Raw genomic sequence first — 16,099 nt, 5'->3', positions numbered from 1 at the left:
TCAACAAAATAGTCTCTTCGATAAGAAAGGAAAAACGATTCAACAAGCTCCATATGCAAGATTTTATTACTGAAGACATCGTAACAGCTGAAAATATTACACAGTAATATATCTTAACTAACACCAACAACCTCAACATGATGACAGATTACCTGTTAAAAATCTACTCTTTTCCCTGTCGTACTAAGAGTTCTTACAAACTTTACTTAGTTGAAGCAAGCGGTAAATACCTTACGAAGTTTACTTTGTTTAGTGAGCCGTAAACACCTGATAAATATGATCTTATTCTCAGTGAGTATCACAATACCGTATGACGTCAAGCGGTCGAATGAAATACTAATTCAAGATGTTAAATGAATAGAGTATTCACTACTTAAAAAAAAAATGAGAATAAACCACCTTCGTAAGGTTTACTTTCTCTTCAGGCTACGAACGCGAATGGCAAGTGCTAAAATTTTCGCAGTAACACGTGCAGTTAATCATGAACTTCAAAATGAAACCGCTTCTCAATCAACCTGTCGTAAAATAAAAGCAAAATTAACCATAGTAGCGTAATTAGAGCGAATGAATAAGGAGAAAATAAAGAACTCTCACAAGGGAACTCTCTGATGCAAAAGAAAAGCGAATGACCTAGTAGGGATTTTCGTTAGGTTGGCATTCAATCCACATTCAATCAGCATTTAATCAGCCACGCAACTAAAGAGATTCGTGGGAACTATTACTAGAGCGAAGAAAAGCAAAACCTGGGAAATCCAGGATCATTCTATTGGCAATTACTCCATACGCTCTGGGTTTATTCAAGTACCAATGTACTATATTAATTTCTCGAACTTCGAAAGCGAGCCAATCAAAATACAATCCACATAATGTCACCAAAGAGTTAGAAAAATAAACTCATCACATTGGGTTTAATTAATTAATCAAATTAAAATGCGCCATTCCAATAAATAACGATTGGTACTACAAAACTTCTTATCTACACAAATCAACCAGAACCCCTCTTCCACCTAATGATCTCTTTAAAAAAATAAATCAAGGAACATTATAGTGCCTTACAGACGAAGAAATGGCCCTCTGAAAAAAGCAAACATTCCCTATCCCACGGTAATTGTTTTTTTACATTACTAATATACATTAAATAAAGTTTTGTTTAATTTATCAATAACGGTTCTTCTACATAAACATAGTATCAATATAATAATATTTTATGTAGCTTAAGTAAGTTGACCAATTATTTTTTCAAGTAGCTGGCCACGAAGTTTTGTCTGTCCCCCGATTTCAAATGTCGAGTTTCCCCAGACTTCCTCGTCCAGTTGGGGACGCGCACACCTTTCGTCACGGAGAAAAGTGGGAATGAGGATTGCCAGAATTTCTTGGCAACTATCTGTAACAAATTAATATCTTTTATCCTATGGACTCTTCGGATTGTTCATCTTCGTCATATTCTCTAAGTTCCTCTTGACTATGATCTACCATTCCTTTTAGTCGACTCAAGTGCTCATTTTCTACTCGCAGAAAATTCCATACGAATCGCCTGGAAAAAAAGAACACTTCACAATTAGTAATGCAACTAGATCGGGGCATATCAAAAGCTCTGGATCCGTGCGCAGTTTTGCGCAAAGAAATTATGAATTTTTCCACAATTTTTTTCTGCGAAACAATGTGAGTCATAACATTTTAGTGAACATAGTTTGGGGAAAAATAGACATCTTAAATTTTATTTGAGACACTCCTTTTTCAAGATTCTCTTGAAGTGTTAAACAAAATTTTACCAATTATCTCATGTCTTTTGAAGAACTAACGATTCTGTTCGCACGCCACATCATACAGGTAGCAGTTTTCTCTTGCAAACATTGCTCAGCTAAGCAACAAATGCTTTTAAGGTAACCCAAAAACCATCTCTTCTTGAGATCCCAGTACTTCCACTAAGTAACGCAACAAAAACAAACAGTGTTCTGCGCTTGTCACGTAACACTTCTCTCCGCGTGACGAGATCGAACAAAAGTTGCAAAGCAGGCTAGTTCTACTACTGACCTAAATACTTCCAACACCGCTAGTAAAGCTGTGAGGACTTCAGAATGAAACAGTCCTGCTTCGCCAACTGACACAGTCAGGACCCAGGACATGCGAAGAAAGAGATTGCTAACCAACGCGAAGTAATAAAACCCCTGCGGGAACAAGAAGGAAAAAAAAAACATTTATAAGGAAATTTTAATCTGAAAATATAACTACCTAGGACGCGAGTTCCACTTCTGGCCCATCTCCGGGGCTACAAGTTCACCTCAGCCCAAGGGGTGGAGTGTCGTACGAAATAATTAAATTTTTCTCCCTTCTTCAACCACAACTAAATTCTTCCCATACGATATTTAATCTTTTTATAAACATTCCTTCTCTGTTGTACAGACAAGCTTTGAAATCATCGAGAACACCTGTTACTCATTTTTTTCCAGTCCTTTTCCGCAAATTCCGAAGGTTATCCTAATTTCCGGAGCATGAGACGACCCAAGTAGGGATGGCCTTATGGGTATGACGTTCGTTTAGGCTTCTACTTACCAAGCGTTTGAAAAGTAACTTGGCTCTAAGATATCCGTGACTTGAATCCATTAGTCCCCAGTCCATTCTCACATCCCACGCGTATGTGTAACACGAACTGATGAACGCCGAGAAGATCCAAAACAGAAAGTAGAAATCCATCTGCTGTTTGCCTGTATTCTCTTTTGATAAAAAAGAAATGGTACGGTCATCTCTCGCGAGGAAGAAACTTACAACCAGACACGAGAGTTTCTACTAAAGCAAAAATATCGTCTTGGAGCAAGACTACAATGAACGTCAGGGAGACAGAAAAACAAAGACGTTTGGTAAGAAAACATACAAACAAACAAACAAACAAACAAAACGAGAACTAAAAGGCTTAAGGAGGAAGAAAAAGCACGCTAACTATACTTAACTAATTTTTAAGGTGCACAAAGAATGACGTAGCTCTTAAACGCCCGGTTAGATCAGTCTGAACTTTTGTCTGATGAAATTCTTCGGCGGCCACCGGAGGATATTTAGGAGAGAGTAAATGTCAACGAGATATTTTTATGCGTACCTCCTGTTCAGTTGGTTTAAAATCGTCAAAAAGCCCTTGTTACCGCACCCCTTTTTCTACATTTAGCTATTAAATTTCTTCATGAATGATACCTTTGTGCGTTGTCGCCACTGTCGAAAAGAATACCACGAAGAACGTGGTAGAGTATTTCCCAGCATTCGCAAGGTGGGGAAATTTCTGTTTTGTGTCATCGTATCTGCGCAGACTCTGTGCAAAGCGCCACCATGCGGGCAGACAAGCGATCAGCGGTCTCAGCCCATACAGTTTACTACCGCACTTGTTCCGGTCTATAGGAGAAATAAAACATCGAAGATTGTAATTGTCAATACCATTTGACAGTCTGATATGAGGGTTACAATATACGGGGGTAGAAGTCCTTGGGATGTGTTGCTGGCAGAGGTTTACTTCATGGATTTTTCTCGAAAAAGGGTTGGAAAAGAACGAACGGAATAGCAACGAAAAGTAACACCTCTTAACCCCATCCAGTTGACGTTTTGATCAAAGTATAAAATTAGCTTTATGCATTATTTATTTAACTTTTGATGGTCGTTAGAAGCGCAAGAAGTTTGGTAGACACGAACAGACCTCGAAGCGAACCGAGAAAAAAAAAACGCCGATAAGCCTACGGTAGATTGCGACAAACCCGACTACGACCCGAAGGAAGATGAAGTTACACGGAATGGTCTCAGTGGATTCCGACAAACCCGACCGCAACCCGACGGAAGACGATGATGCACAGATTACGAAAACCTCAGTAAGAAGAGAAACGGAGAAAAATGAATTTGCAATGTTTAGCTCACCTTGAACAGAATAATAATCAAGCGCGTAAAAACAAGACATGTACTCCATATCCAGAATAGCAACAACAAGACTGTTTAACTGATCTGCCAGCCAGAAGTCTGCAAAACCTACATGGTGAAAAGGTGCCGTCAAAACTCGCCACTGAAACGAAACAAAATAAAAAGCAAATTAAATTTGTTTTAATTTGCCAGAGTTAAATATAAAGAGCATAACCACAGTTTCTGAGCTATCAGAAAAAAAAATTCGTACGTGCCTACGTCCGAATATACTTTGACGAGGTCAACAAAATGTGTCAATGAGGATAAACTAACCTCTAACCTCGGATGCAAAAACACCCGAAGACACGCTGTAATGTGTGTTTTCGGTGATGGACATTTCTCAAACCAGTAAAACGTATTTTCTTCGCAGAATTTTCTGTTTTTCGCCTTTGGTATCCACTGTGATTTTCATCTTTTCCTTTTTCACATTACTTTTCGATTCAATCCCCAAAAAAGACTTTTTTTTTCTATATGTTTTTTTTTCAGTATGCTTTTCTTATTCCTCGACCTCATCAGTTTAAAAACGCGGATAACATCATTCCTTTAGCATGTTTAGGCCGTTCTACTGTTTGCGCGACATTTCTGACATTGTTCTTTTTCGGAAAATTTTTGCCGGTTTTCACGTTTGAAGTAGATCCCAAGGCCCCCTCCGTTATTCACGAGAACTGTAAGTTCAGAGATCAACGATGAGGCGAAACGAAGAACTCAGAATGAACGATTTTAGGAGAAAACTCGAAGGAATTAATTAACAAAGTTAGAGAGGAATGAACATATTACTTACTATTGCTCTAAGAAGCCAGAATCTCGCTTTCCTTAAACAAAAGTCAAGCGTGTTGATACCGAATATCAAAAAGAAACAGGCTAACGCCATCGGATGAAAATAACGCGGCAGTCCAAAATGTTCTGAAAACAAGAAAACCACAGCACTTGTTCCCCACAGGACGGCGAAGAACAACGACATCTAATGAGACAGAGAGAATACAGGCATCAACAAATGTCAACAAGAGTTTCTCAAAATATCCGAGAAAAGTAAGGTCTCATTTGGTGGACATTAGGACAATGAAAGCTGTAATTCTGTGACGAGAATGTACGACAAAATTGTTAACGCAGGGTTCAGCGTTGAGCAAAATTCCTATGCCGATGCGGAAAGCTTTGGTTGCGTAAAATGTTTAAATATTTGTACAAATAAAGACTTTAATACGATAAACTTTCAGCCACGAAAGTCCCTCTCGTTCATCCTGACTGATTTTAAATTCTGAGTGTGACAAAGAGCCAAAAATAATACTTGATGCGTGAATTACACAGAAAGGCTAAGTAACGTGAGAATTGAAATTTTCCTTTTTTAACTCGTGATACATGAAATACTGTTTATAGTACGCTTGACGAATGAAGTTTACTTAAGATTCGTGCACGGAACGGGATCAGAACCCCCACCCCCCCGGTTTTGCGAAAAATCGTCGCCTGAAGGTAACATCCAAACTGTTACAATGTCAAATAGAGAGTTTGCTCCTTGAATCGACAGGGGGGGTGAAATCGTGTTATAGAAAGGGGGGAGGAGGTTTAAAAAGGTTATAAGTACACCTACAGCAATCTTACCTCTAACATTCGCAGAGGGCAAAGACTGTTCTTCAAGTCACAGATATGTGCAGGGTTAATGCCCACTGATTTCCAGCCGTATAAATTGATTCCAAAGAAAAATAATTCTAGTACGAACAGAAACATTCCTCTATACATGCGAAACGCAGGTTGCCATTGGATATCATTGTCCGCCCGAATTGCTGAAAAAAAAAAAACGTAATTAAAATGTCAGGTGACAGTCATTATTTTGCTATTTCAACATTATCATCTTTTTGCTGCGTTGGTAACAACTGCGACGAAGCTTGATAAAATATATCAAGGGGGGGTGGGTGATTTCTGGTCATCAAGAAATTTTTTGTAGTAATCTGCTGTGCAGGATATTTTTTCCGTTCTAAATGCTCTTTTTCCTCTGTTACATTTGGGCTGCATGAAATTTTTATCTTCCAACAAGCGCTGCACGAAATTTGTTTTCAAAATCTCCCACCCCCCCCCCCCCCGTTCAAGAGTTAAATGGTCGGCCCCTGACAATGGCGTTTGCATTGAATGGATAATTGACAAGTAATTCGATTGTGACGCAAGTGATTTCTTCATTGCTGTTATGATTTGTTGTCCGCAGCCGGAAAAGCAAACCTCAGAGGGGTAAAATTTCATATTGACAGTCATTGAAAAGTTCTCGGGTACGCTTTCCATTACAATGTAAGTCATAACCTACATATGAAATGAAACGATCGCGACAAAATTGCCATGATTCACTTCGATTACCCTGCACCTGAATGAGGTCCAAAACGGTCATTGCCTTTTGCACCTCAGCATGCCCGAATTCTACCGACCTTTTCGATTTATAGTTTCAAATAATTTGCCATTATTTTCATACCTGCAATAACTAACACAGAAAATAACACCAAAAACATGCCACTCAGAATACCCAGCCGAAATATAAGCCAAGTTTGATAAGCCTATGGAAACAAAGCAAAAGTAACAACAATCAGGTATGGATCGTTGGGATTAAAAACATCGTTCAACTCTGGAAAGAAGCACATGCCATACCTTATTCGACTTCGTATCTAATGAGGAATTTTCAGGTTCAGTTTTTTGATGGTAACTTTGGTCTTCTATCACTTCGCCAGCTTCGCAACCCTGGCAAAACAAAATCGACAAGAAAGAGACTGATAAGTTTTTAATATTAGTTTCCCAGGCCGGCATGATGACAACGATTAAACAAGATATCGAAATCTGCTAACGGGTTCTGTTGCACTAAAATATTTATTGGATTAAACCCATATTTATAAAAAGAGACAGCATTCTGTAGCTGTACGTTATTATTTGATAATTCAAAACTTTGGAAACATGACACAAAGAAAAAGTGCATACGATTTCCTAATTTCCGACCGACTCCGAAGGATTTCCTTTCAGAACTCGGCGGAAATTTAAAACTGGAGAAAAATGGCCTTAGTACTAAAAGCAGGGGCTAAACAACCCTAAAAATTAATCGCGAGTTTCCAGCGAATTTTTAAGTAAAATACTAATCGAATGTTGCGCAAACTTCGCAACAGGAAAGGTCGATTTTCAACGTTTCCGACAGATAATGTAACATCACCCGATTCGATTTAAGTTTTTTTTGAACAGGACCTACAAGATTGCGTTTATAATTAAATAACAGCTAACTTTACTTGGCCCTTGAGTATGAAATGTAACAGGGCATAAATTAACATTTGTATTTGAAAAATCACAACAAAAGCAATACAGCAACGAAGTGACAACGAAAATATGAGAACAGATCAAGCGATATCGGATAACTGATAGACGTCCTAAGGCAAGAGCCAGGGTGGCCAAGTTCAAACAGAAATATCTACTTACTAAATTTTTAAACGACCGCTCACGAAAAACGACGCGATTACACCAAATACATAACCTCGGCAGCAAGGTTTCTTTCAAATTCAAATGAATGAACTTTGTAATTCAAATAGCTTATTTGCTGTTTATGCATAATGATTTTAAATACCCCGTGCAAAATTTCTAGTACGAATTTGTAAATGAATTTACCTGGTAAGTCGGAACTTTGCAATAAGTGCGAAGATACGCCCTTGCTCTTCTCTTCTTGCCAGCTTCGCCATTGAGAGTTTGAACAGTCATCATCAACCCTTTGAAATGCATCTTGAATCGTTCGAAGTGTGTGTGAGGTTGATATCGCGAACGCAGTCAAAACAACCCGATGCAATGCATGTACAATATTATGCGATCAATTCGGGGAAGTTAGGAAAACTAGAGATGTAATTATGTTTTTGGACGATTTGCATTCAACGATACATCAAGGAGAAAGCTAGGGTACAAGGACAGAGCACAAGGGTATGATGCAAGGCGAAGACGCAAAAAACATTACCTAGGTGTGCGCACAATAAAGTATTCCCTGTTGTGATTGTTTTAGTAGGTCACGTGGGAAGAGCCGACCAATTAGAGTATGTGTAGCTGAGGTGTGTTTCCGGAAAACAATAGAGATGAAAAATAGCCAGAAACCTTGGTCAAGCTTGTCGGCCAAGGTAACATCACAGAATTTCTGAATATCATTTGGCGAATAATTAGGCATCCGTTTTCTGTAATTTCCTTCGACGGTGTAAATAAATCTTTGATAGACCTCAAAGTGAGCTTGTCAGTGTGGTTTAACTGGTTTCTGCAATGCCGACAGACGGTTTCCAATTTCAAACGAACGGAAACGTGGACAAGAAAGTGATTAGCAGTGTTTTAAAATATTGGACTAGCCGCTGGGGCAGGCTTTTGCCTGTTCGTACGTAGTTCGCCTGACGACGGAAAAGTCCATATCAAAAACTAAAGGGCCGCTATAATTCTCTGTTTTGCTTACCATGCACGAGAGGCGCAATTTTCAACGTGGCACATCAAGAAAGTTGTTGGTGCGTGACTTCGCCTTAGAAAAATTCATACTCATCCTTGTCAGAAATATGTACATTACCATGCGATTTCTTACTATTTTAGTCAAATTATTAATTCCAAATCAAAGCTGGTTTGTTCAGAATGGATTAACAGTCGCCTAGGTAAGTACGACAAAATCCACATGCAGTTGTTTACACTGTCATGTTTAGGGAGTACGTTCTGAAAATCTTTACCGAATTATTTGACGAATTTCTGAAGATTGAATGAATGTACTGATGATCAATTAGGTGGCTGAAAAATTTCAATTAGCTCCTTTCACAATCGATGTACATTTTGTACACGCTTCTTACATAATACGCTCCCGACCCCACCCTCCCAATAAATTTTTTACCAAGTCATCTGAAAAAGATGAGAGTGCTAACATCTTTAGCCTCCTTTGCAGACGTTCTTTGGGTGTCGAATTAAAACTTCTTCCCCGCCTGGTCTGCTCCATTGAAAACTTGCCTTCGGCATTGTTTGTAGTTATCCAATCAAATCAATGTTATTGTCATTTTAGCGCCTGGGGCGCTTTTTTACCGTGGTTACCTCAAGGGAGGGCCCTTATTCGAAACAGCATGCTTATTTTCTTTGAAAATAAGCATGCTGTTTCGCTAGAAGCGGTAGAATGACGCCAAAGGAGGCGAATTATCAAACCTTTGATTCATAATGCTACATATAGCAACTAAAATCACAAACAAAACATTCAATATTTTGAATAAGCAGGTGTTTAATGAACTGCAAATATTTTGTAGACAAAGTAGAAATGACTAATACGAGTTCACAGATCGAGTTCCTCGTGTATAAAAATAAAGCTATATACTAACTGGCTGTTACAAATTCCAAATTTGTAGAAAAAATATTAGCGGGGGGGGAGGGGCTAAGTTCTCCCCGTATATCTATTTCCCTAATATAAAAAGCTTAAACGACTAGTATTTGAAAAGATAAATTGAAAGCTAACGGGCTATAGGGTGTCCTTTAATCATTTGTACTTGAAATCCAGGAATTTTCCAACTCAGATCACAAAATTCAAGCTTCCATGCTGTCGTCCATCGATGTAGATGACTGACTGCGTCCTGACGCAGAAAGACCTCGGCTGAAGGACGACTGCAGAGAAAATGAAGATAAAACATCAGTTAATGCACAATCATTGAAAGGACAAAAAAATGTATTTTTTTTAATTAATAATCACTTCAACAAGCTTTATGTGGGGGAGCTAGGTTTTCAGCTTCGGCGTTTTGAGCGGGTCCTTGCTTTTTTGGGGGATTGCTTTTCTTATCATTGAAGAGTACGACAGAAGCGTCCGCTTTTAAGAAGGACGATCGAGTGAGAGGGGTGCCACCTTCAGAAAAGCAAAGGCTGTGGAACGCCGGGGGACGTCCGAGTAAGAGTGGGGCGTGGTTCATCGACTTAATACCCGAAAAGGGTAATCCAAGAGGGAATTTTTGGTCCAAGAAATTGTGTGAAAGCAGTCAAGGGGTGCTTTTCAACTTGGGAGTTGAAATTAAAGTATAGGCAAGAATCGAACCTTTATACCACAGATGTAAAACGAAATCTTTACTATCACCAAAAGGGACTGGTGCTTACCCTTCTGAAGGGTGTGCTCGTGTCTATCGGTTGAGGAGGGCGGCTTAACAACACCTATCCCACAAACAGGCCGGGTTAGAAATTCATTTCCGGCGGAGGCTACTTTGCACACTTCCGGTCTGAACTTAAAAACTTGCCATTTTCCATAGGAAGATACGCGGTGTGCTTTCGTCATCAGAAAGTCGTAGCTTTGAATTCATTGTTTTAGGTAAAAAAAAAAATTGAAAATTGTACAAACTCGCAACAGGTGACAATTGCAAGTGTTCAAGTTAAGGACAAAGTGTGCAAAGTAAATCAAGAATATCTTTGATCTGTGATATAAGCATAGAAATGCCAAGTGAAGACGGATCTGAAAGCGATTACAGGGAGGAAAATCAGGAATGGAACAAAGTGGAGAATGGAGCATGGTGTTCATAAGTGGAATGAAGACAAGCGATTTATGCAACTATGGCAGGAGTTACGAGCTTAGTGCAGAATTTCACTCAGCGAGTTGTGAGATGACTTGACAAGTACGAAAAAATGAGGTGTTCGCAGTGAAAACCGACATGGCACATTTGTGCCACTGCACTCTCTGAACTGATATGTTTACCTAAGGTGCAGTCTTCATTCCTCTCCCACAGGAGTGGGACTGCGAAGTCTCTGTGGCATCCACATGCCGAGAGAGAGCAACAGTTAATAGTGGAAGACCTGACCTGTTAGGCTACAGATAACCCCAGTGCAGTCTAGTATCAAACATACTCACCAACACTAAGCTAAGTGCGTGCAAAAATACATTAAGACAGATAAAGGCAGAAAGAAAAAGTTAATGGTATACATATCACTGGTGTATTACTAAAGACTACCAGCGCCTAACTCGGTACACCTTAACACTACACGTACTCACCTACTCCGAGTCAGGTGCGAGCAAAAATATTTAAAGATATATAATAAATAGGATAAAAGAATTGAAGATAAAAAGTAAGTGTGCTCGATAATTCAAGAATAAAAGTTCTAACTTTGATTTTAGAAGTAAATGCTCGATAGAAATAGGTACGATCGTCAACACGATGGATTTAGCCCGTGGTGGAATAGAAAAAAAGAATACAAAGCTGTGAAAGATCGCCGAGAGAGACCCACTATTGAAGCGAACCTAAATAAATAATTAAGAGGCAATAATTTAAGATGTTCAGAGTTGCTCAAGTGAGCATTGATTAGATCGATGTAAGCTAAATACGAAAGGCAAGTGCCTTCAACACATAAAGCTGAAAATTTAGGTCAAGAGTGTACAAAGAACGAGCACAACAATCCATCGAGTAATAGAAATGTATCTGAGTAAGGAAGGGTACCAGATGGAAACTGGGACAACTGTAGTGGAGTAATGATGGGAACAAATTGCGAAGTACGCCGGTTTTCAGAGATGTTGACTCTGAACTACTAAAACGCACCAGTCAATCAAATTGAGAGACATGTGCACGTTAAATAAGGGTGAACCAAACAGCGAGGCATCCCTAAAGTTAATTAAATCGAGAAAAGAACTAGATGGGAACCATCCCAAAAATAGCACAATGAAAATAGCTCTCAGTTAAGTAGGCATGAACACAAAACACAACGACGCAAACGATCTACATACGAAAGCAAAAGGAGTGAGATAGGGACAGGAACAGAGAGTAAAGCAAGAAAAGAAGTGAAGGCATTCACCGACAAATCACCAGGCTCGTCATGCCACCGTAAAATAAACAGTCGATAACCAAACAAAACATCAACTTTCATTAAACTGCTGTACTTGGCACTGAGCTGGTACACCAGTTAAGCGGAACGAAACCAAAACATGGTAACATTGCCAAGATTGTCAGCTTCTGAGGAGATTTGGCTAAAGGTCATGTTTACTTAACTTGGAAGATTTATTATTCGAACTGGGAGCTACTTGAGAGTGAAAACGACGCTTCGGTCTACGTTACTAGGCAATGCTAATAATGGAAAGGAGGTTTTATTTTGACCAATCAACGGTGTACTCTGTTATCAACATCTTTCATCATCTTTTTAATGCAAATTTCTTTCATTCTTAGCCATCGAAAACAAACACTTAGGACGCAATATGTTGTTAAGTCTCAATATTTACATTTCAAAGCTGTGGTAATTTACACCTCCTTGTCGATTAATTCATTTAGGTAAAGAAAGCCAATAAAACGTCATTAGGGGAAGAAAGCATTTATTCACAATGAAAGTAATGAAATGCTTTGTTTCCTAACTTGGGAAACAAGCTTGGCAAGCGCAATTTTGGGTTTTTCGTGGTGATGAAACTCTTTGCTTTCTAACGTGTGAAATAACCCTGCCAAGTGCAATGTTGGGTTTTTCGTGGATCTGGGAATTTCGAAATCAGTCTTGTAATGATAAAAAGCTTTATTTCGAAAAAGCCTGCTTCACACAGTCTGAGACTACTTCTGTCGAAATTACGACTAACACGGGTAGAGCCGATAATATTTTTTTGACAAGACGAGCCACAAACAAAAATTTGAAACAATCACAAAAGACGTGGCACAGGAGGAAGAGAAGAGAAAATAGAGAAGAAAGAGACGTTCGAGTCAATAATAACTAGAGAGCCTGGAGTTATTGTCTGAATATCTACTTGAGTTTGAAGAGAGCGAATTAAGAGAATAATATCTGTGGTGTAAAGGAGGTAAAGGCCTAGAGACCTCTCTGGACGTCGTCCTTCCAACTCCTCCGGCAGTGCCACTGGCACGAGCGCGGCTACGGGCTTTGTTCAGGGCGCTCTCAGCTGTTTCTGCACGGTCCTCGGCGTCCTCTAAATCCTTCTGTATCTTGCGACATTTGGCGAGGTACTGAGCGGCAAGGTTCTCCTGAAATGCATCCAAACACAAAAATAAAATTAGAGGATGAATGTTTAAGCTCGATCAAAGTGCGTATGAACATGAGAAATACGTCTACGGTATGTTATAAAATACGTGAAAGAGGTCGATATAGGGGACAAAAACAAAGAATAGATGGAGAAGTGACAAAGAGCGCGAAAGTAAAGGGAAAGAGGAAGGAGAGAATAAAAAATAAAAAAAGACTAAAGAGCTACAGAGGGTTATAGGAGAAAACCACAGCAAGCGAAACCATCAGTGTGAACAGAGAGAAAGTGAAGAAAACAAAAGACGCTTGCGAACATAAAGGAGGACAGACGAAAATGAAGAGGGATAAGCCGGGGAGAGTACAAAAACAGAAGAGAGAGGACATACCGCTTCCTCCTGGTTGCTCTTGGTAGATTTGACCTTCTTGTTGAGGCGGTCGACCTGGTCCTTGAAGTTTTGCAGGTTCTTCTGATCTTCCTCCTGTTGCTGACACATGTCCTTCAGACGCCGTTCCGTCTTCTTGGCGTTCTTCATGGTCTCAGAGTTGCGTCTGGTCTCGTTGTCCAGGTCGACTTCCAATTCTCGAACCTGCGAAACAAAGGCGAATGAGAGGAGATAGTCGCTCGATTCTGGCAACGATTTCCGCCAGGGTTGTCAGAACAGCTTTCTCTACGGACGATAACACCCCTTCCCAGGACTACTCTCAACGGGCGATCAGACCACACGATCAAATGTTACTCCTGAGTTAAGGAGGCAACAAAGGAAATAGAAGACGTCTGCTCTTACTACATCGAAGCAAAGAATTCGCGAGTAATATAGAAAGACAAAATCTTTACTTTGTAACAAGGGCTACAAGTATACTTTACAAGGACGCGTACCCTTTGTTCTAGTTTCTTGATCTGATTCTTGAGCGCTTTACCGCCTTGTGCCTCCAGCTCTTCAAGTTTTACTTCCAAATCCTTGACCTGGCGTTCAGCCGACAAGCGGACTCTGTCAGCATTTCCCAAGCGGTCTTGGGTCTGCGCAAGTTCTTGCTGCACACGGGCCAACTGTTAATGTAAGTAAAGAAACATTAAGTTTGGACTTATCAACGGAATGCTCGAGGTATTTACAGGGGGAATCTACTGATGACAAATGCACAAGGAAAAACTCTCGATCACAAAAGCTACTTATGAAGGTAAGAGTAAAGAACTTTGGTTATTAAATGATATCATTGCGCTCTTCATTCTTCTCTTCTCTCCCCCACTTATGCTTTATTCCTCTCTTTTGGATTTATTTCGATATTCGAGGATGACAAACGAGGATGTACGAGTATGAATTCACCAGGGCAATCTGAGCAAATGTAATACGACTCAAAGGTAAAACTAACGAATAAGCATCTGGGCCGTATCAAGTGAAGGATTCGTTCAGTTTGCTATCGCAAACTGCCAACGAGTTCAGTATCCATATTTTGTTTGATACTATAAGTGACCTTCCACTGCTGAATTACAGTAAGGTCCTCAGTGTAACTATCCACTCTTCGCGAGTAGTCTTATCTCACCTCTATAGAAGCCTTTTTGGCCCTCTCGTCAGCATTTTTAGCCTCATTTTCCAGGTCCTCTGCCTCCTCTTGCATTGTGTTGATGGTTCCTTCTAGTTTTCGCTTGGCTTGTGTGAGGACGTTATTCTGGCTAGTCAACTGGGTCGCGTTATCCACAGCCTCCTGACGCTCTTGTTCGGCCTGCTTTTTAAGTCGATCGGCCTAAAATTGGAAATTACAGGGTCATTTAAAAGAGTTCTACGACACGAATTCGAAGTTACACATTACGCAAAACAACACCATGTAAAAAGGAGAACGGAAAAGTTGAAAACTCTTGTGTTGTCTATGTTTCTCATTCACGGAAAAAATCGGAGGAAAACTATCGACGCGGAAGGGGTTTATTGCGTGATAACTGTCCTGTGATTTTGCACCACGTGACGTAGAGTAACCAATAAAATCGCGCCAAAATTTATGCATGGGTTATAATCAAGATTATTAAAAACTGGATCATTAGATAATGTAACTTCAAGACTTTTTATTGGCTTAGCCATTATGGTATAGGAGCCAATATACCATAATCTACAAATATGGTAAGCGTACCCGTCAGCTTAAAATCAAAAGCTAAAAAATCCGGTTTCTTCTTACAAAATAATAATTTCTTGGGGGCGTAGCGCCTCGTTGGCTATCTATCATCTCATATCCAACGCGCGCTCGTGGAATAACTGTTAAATATCCGATGTCCGTAGGAAAGCTTTCAAAGATTACCGAGGATCGTCCAAAGAATGAGTAATTAGTTTCGCTTCATATATTCTCGGCACCTTGCAACTGATAAAACTTTGATAATCTGGTATCCGTGACATGAGAAACAGAGAAAAAGTTTAACTGATGGGTAATTACAACGATACTCCTACCTGTTCAAGCATACTACGTAGTTCATCCAGCTGCGAGGCGAATTCATTAGCACGGCGTTCAGCTTTAGCGGCGGCCTCACGAGCATCGTCTTTGCCTCGCTGTTCTTCTTCTACCATCATCTGAAGATCCTATACACACGGTACAGTACCAAGGATTAGCTTTGTACAGATAGAAAATTTTGATCGTCGATTTAACGATGTTTCACTAAACATGGTAGGTAACGTGTAGTTTTGTCTCCATACCTTGATCACTCAGAACATTGGCGAAATATCAAATACACATTCTAAGTTAACTTCCTGTCGCACTAACCTTCACTTGTTGTTGCAACTTCTTCAAATTCTTCTGGAATTCTCCGTTCGCCTAGAAATCGAAACTAAACTTGTTAGTCCGAGTTTCATGGGAGGAGAGCAAAGTTGACCACTGAACACTTTAAGTAGGAAATAATAGAAAAAGCCCATGTCTTAATCTCACCTTCATAGCATTGTCCAAGTTGATCTCCAATTCGTTGTTGACTGCTTCCAAGTTCTTCTTTGCTCGCATCTACAAAATAAAAATGAAGTCACTATAATTCATATCCAGGACAAAACTTTCATACAAGAACGGGAAGCAATTTCTAAATTGTCGTCTTCCAACTAAAAAGAAACTCTAGTTAATAAGAGTGGAAGAAAAAAAAAAAAAAAAAAAAAAAAAAGATGTTTACCACGTCATTCTTGGCCTTCAGTTCAGTTTCCAAAGAAGCTTGCAGACTCTCCAGCTGGCGAGCGTGATTTTTCCTACAAAATTAAATTACTGTGTTAAAATAAAGAAATCACACAGGGGC

General features: G+C 39.6%; 2 protein-coding genes across 5 annotated transcripts in view; both read right to left on the bottom strand.

Moving 5' to 3' along the window:
• Positions 1 to 48: 48 nt before the first annotated feature.
• On the bottom strand, positions 49 to 7,916 carry LOC111324001 (solute carrier family 53 member 1). Its single transcript, XM_022927466.2, has 10 exons — positions 7,552 to 7,916; positions 6,556 to 6,645; positions 6,383 to 6,464; positions 5,527 to 5,708; positions 4,712 to 4,891; positions 3,892 to 4,033; positions 3,184 to 3,378; positions 2,554 to 2,714; positions 2,035 to 2,168; positions 49 to 1,534 (listed from the first exon to the last, which is right to left on the bottom strand). Exons 1-10 carry the CDS (start codon positions 7,660 to 7,662, stop codon positions 1,405 to 1,407), a joined length of 1,407 nt encoding a protein of 468 aa, XP_022783201.1. The 5' UTR covers positions 7,663 to 7,916; the 3' UTR covers positions 49 to 1,404.
• A 1,224-nt stretch (positions 7,917 to 9,140) lies between these two features.
• The window catches only part of LOC111324002 (uncharacterized), a 29,712-nt gene continuing 22,753 nt past the window's right edge, over positions 9,141 to 16,099 (bottom strand). Inside the window, exons 41-51 of one of the 4 annotated variants that reach the window (XR_015992462.1) lie at positions 15,980 to 16,052; positions 15,751 to 15,819; positions 15,589 to 15,639; positions 15,279 to 15,407; positions 14,389 to 14,589; positions 13,727 to 13,897; positions 13,236 to 13,436; positions 12,690 to 12,854; positions 10,607 to 10,656; positions 10,018 to 10,071; positions 9,497 to 9,537 (exon numbers count right to left, since the gene is read on the bottom strand). Coding sequence is in view for 3 of the 4 variants with exons in the window: in XM_088736008.1 (XP_088592134.1) it covers positions 9,460 to 9,537; positions 10,018 to 10,071; positions 12,690 to 12,854; positions 13,236 to 13,436; positions 13,727 to 13,897; positions 14,389 to 14,589; positions 15,279 to 15,407; positions 15,589 to 15,639; positions 15,751 to 15,819; positions 15,980 to 16,052 (1,192 nt within the window). In the remaining variant the exon portion in view is untranslated. Of the gene's footprint in view, positions 9,538 to 10,017; positions 10,072 to 10,606; positions 10,657 to 12,689; positions 12,855 to 13,235; positions 13,437 to 13,726; positions 13,898 to 14,388; positions 14,590 to 15,278; positions 15,408 to 15,588; positions 15,640 to 15,750; positions 15,820 to 15,979; positions 16,053 to 16,099 lie in introns of all 4 variants that reach the window. The other 3 variants (XM_088736010.1, XM_088736008.1, XM_088736009.1) reach the window with 3 other exon arrangements.

The sequence above is a fragment of the Stylophora pistillata genome, chromosome 10 (genome assembly GCF_964205215.1).
Source record: "Stylophora pistillata chromosome 10, jaStyPist1.2, whole genome shotgun sequence".
NCBI lineage: Eukaryota > Metazoa > Cnidaria > Anthozoa > Scleractinia > Pocilloporidae > Stylophora > Stylophora pistillata.
This window is presented reverse-complemented; position numbering and strand designations above follow the sequence as displayed.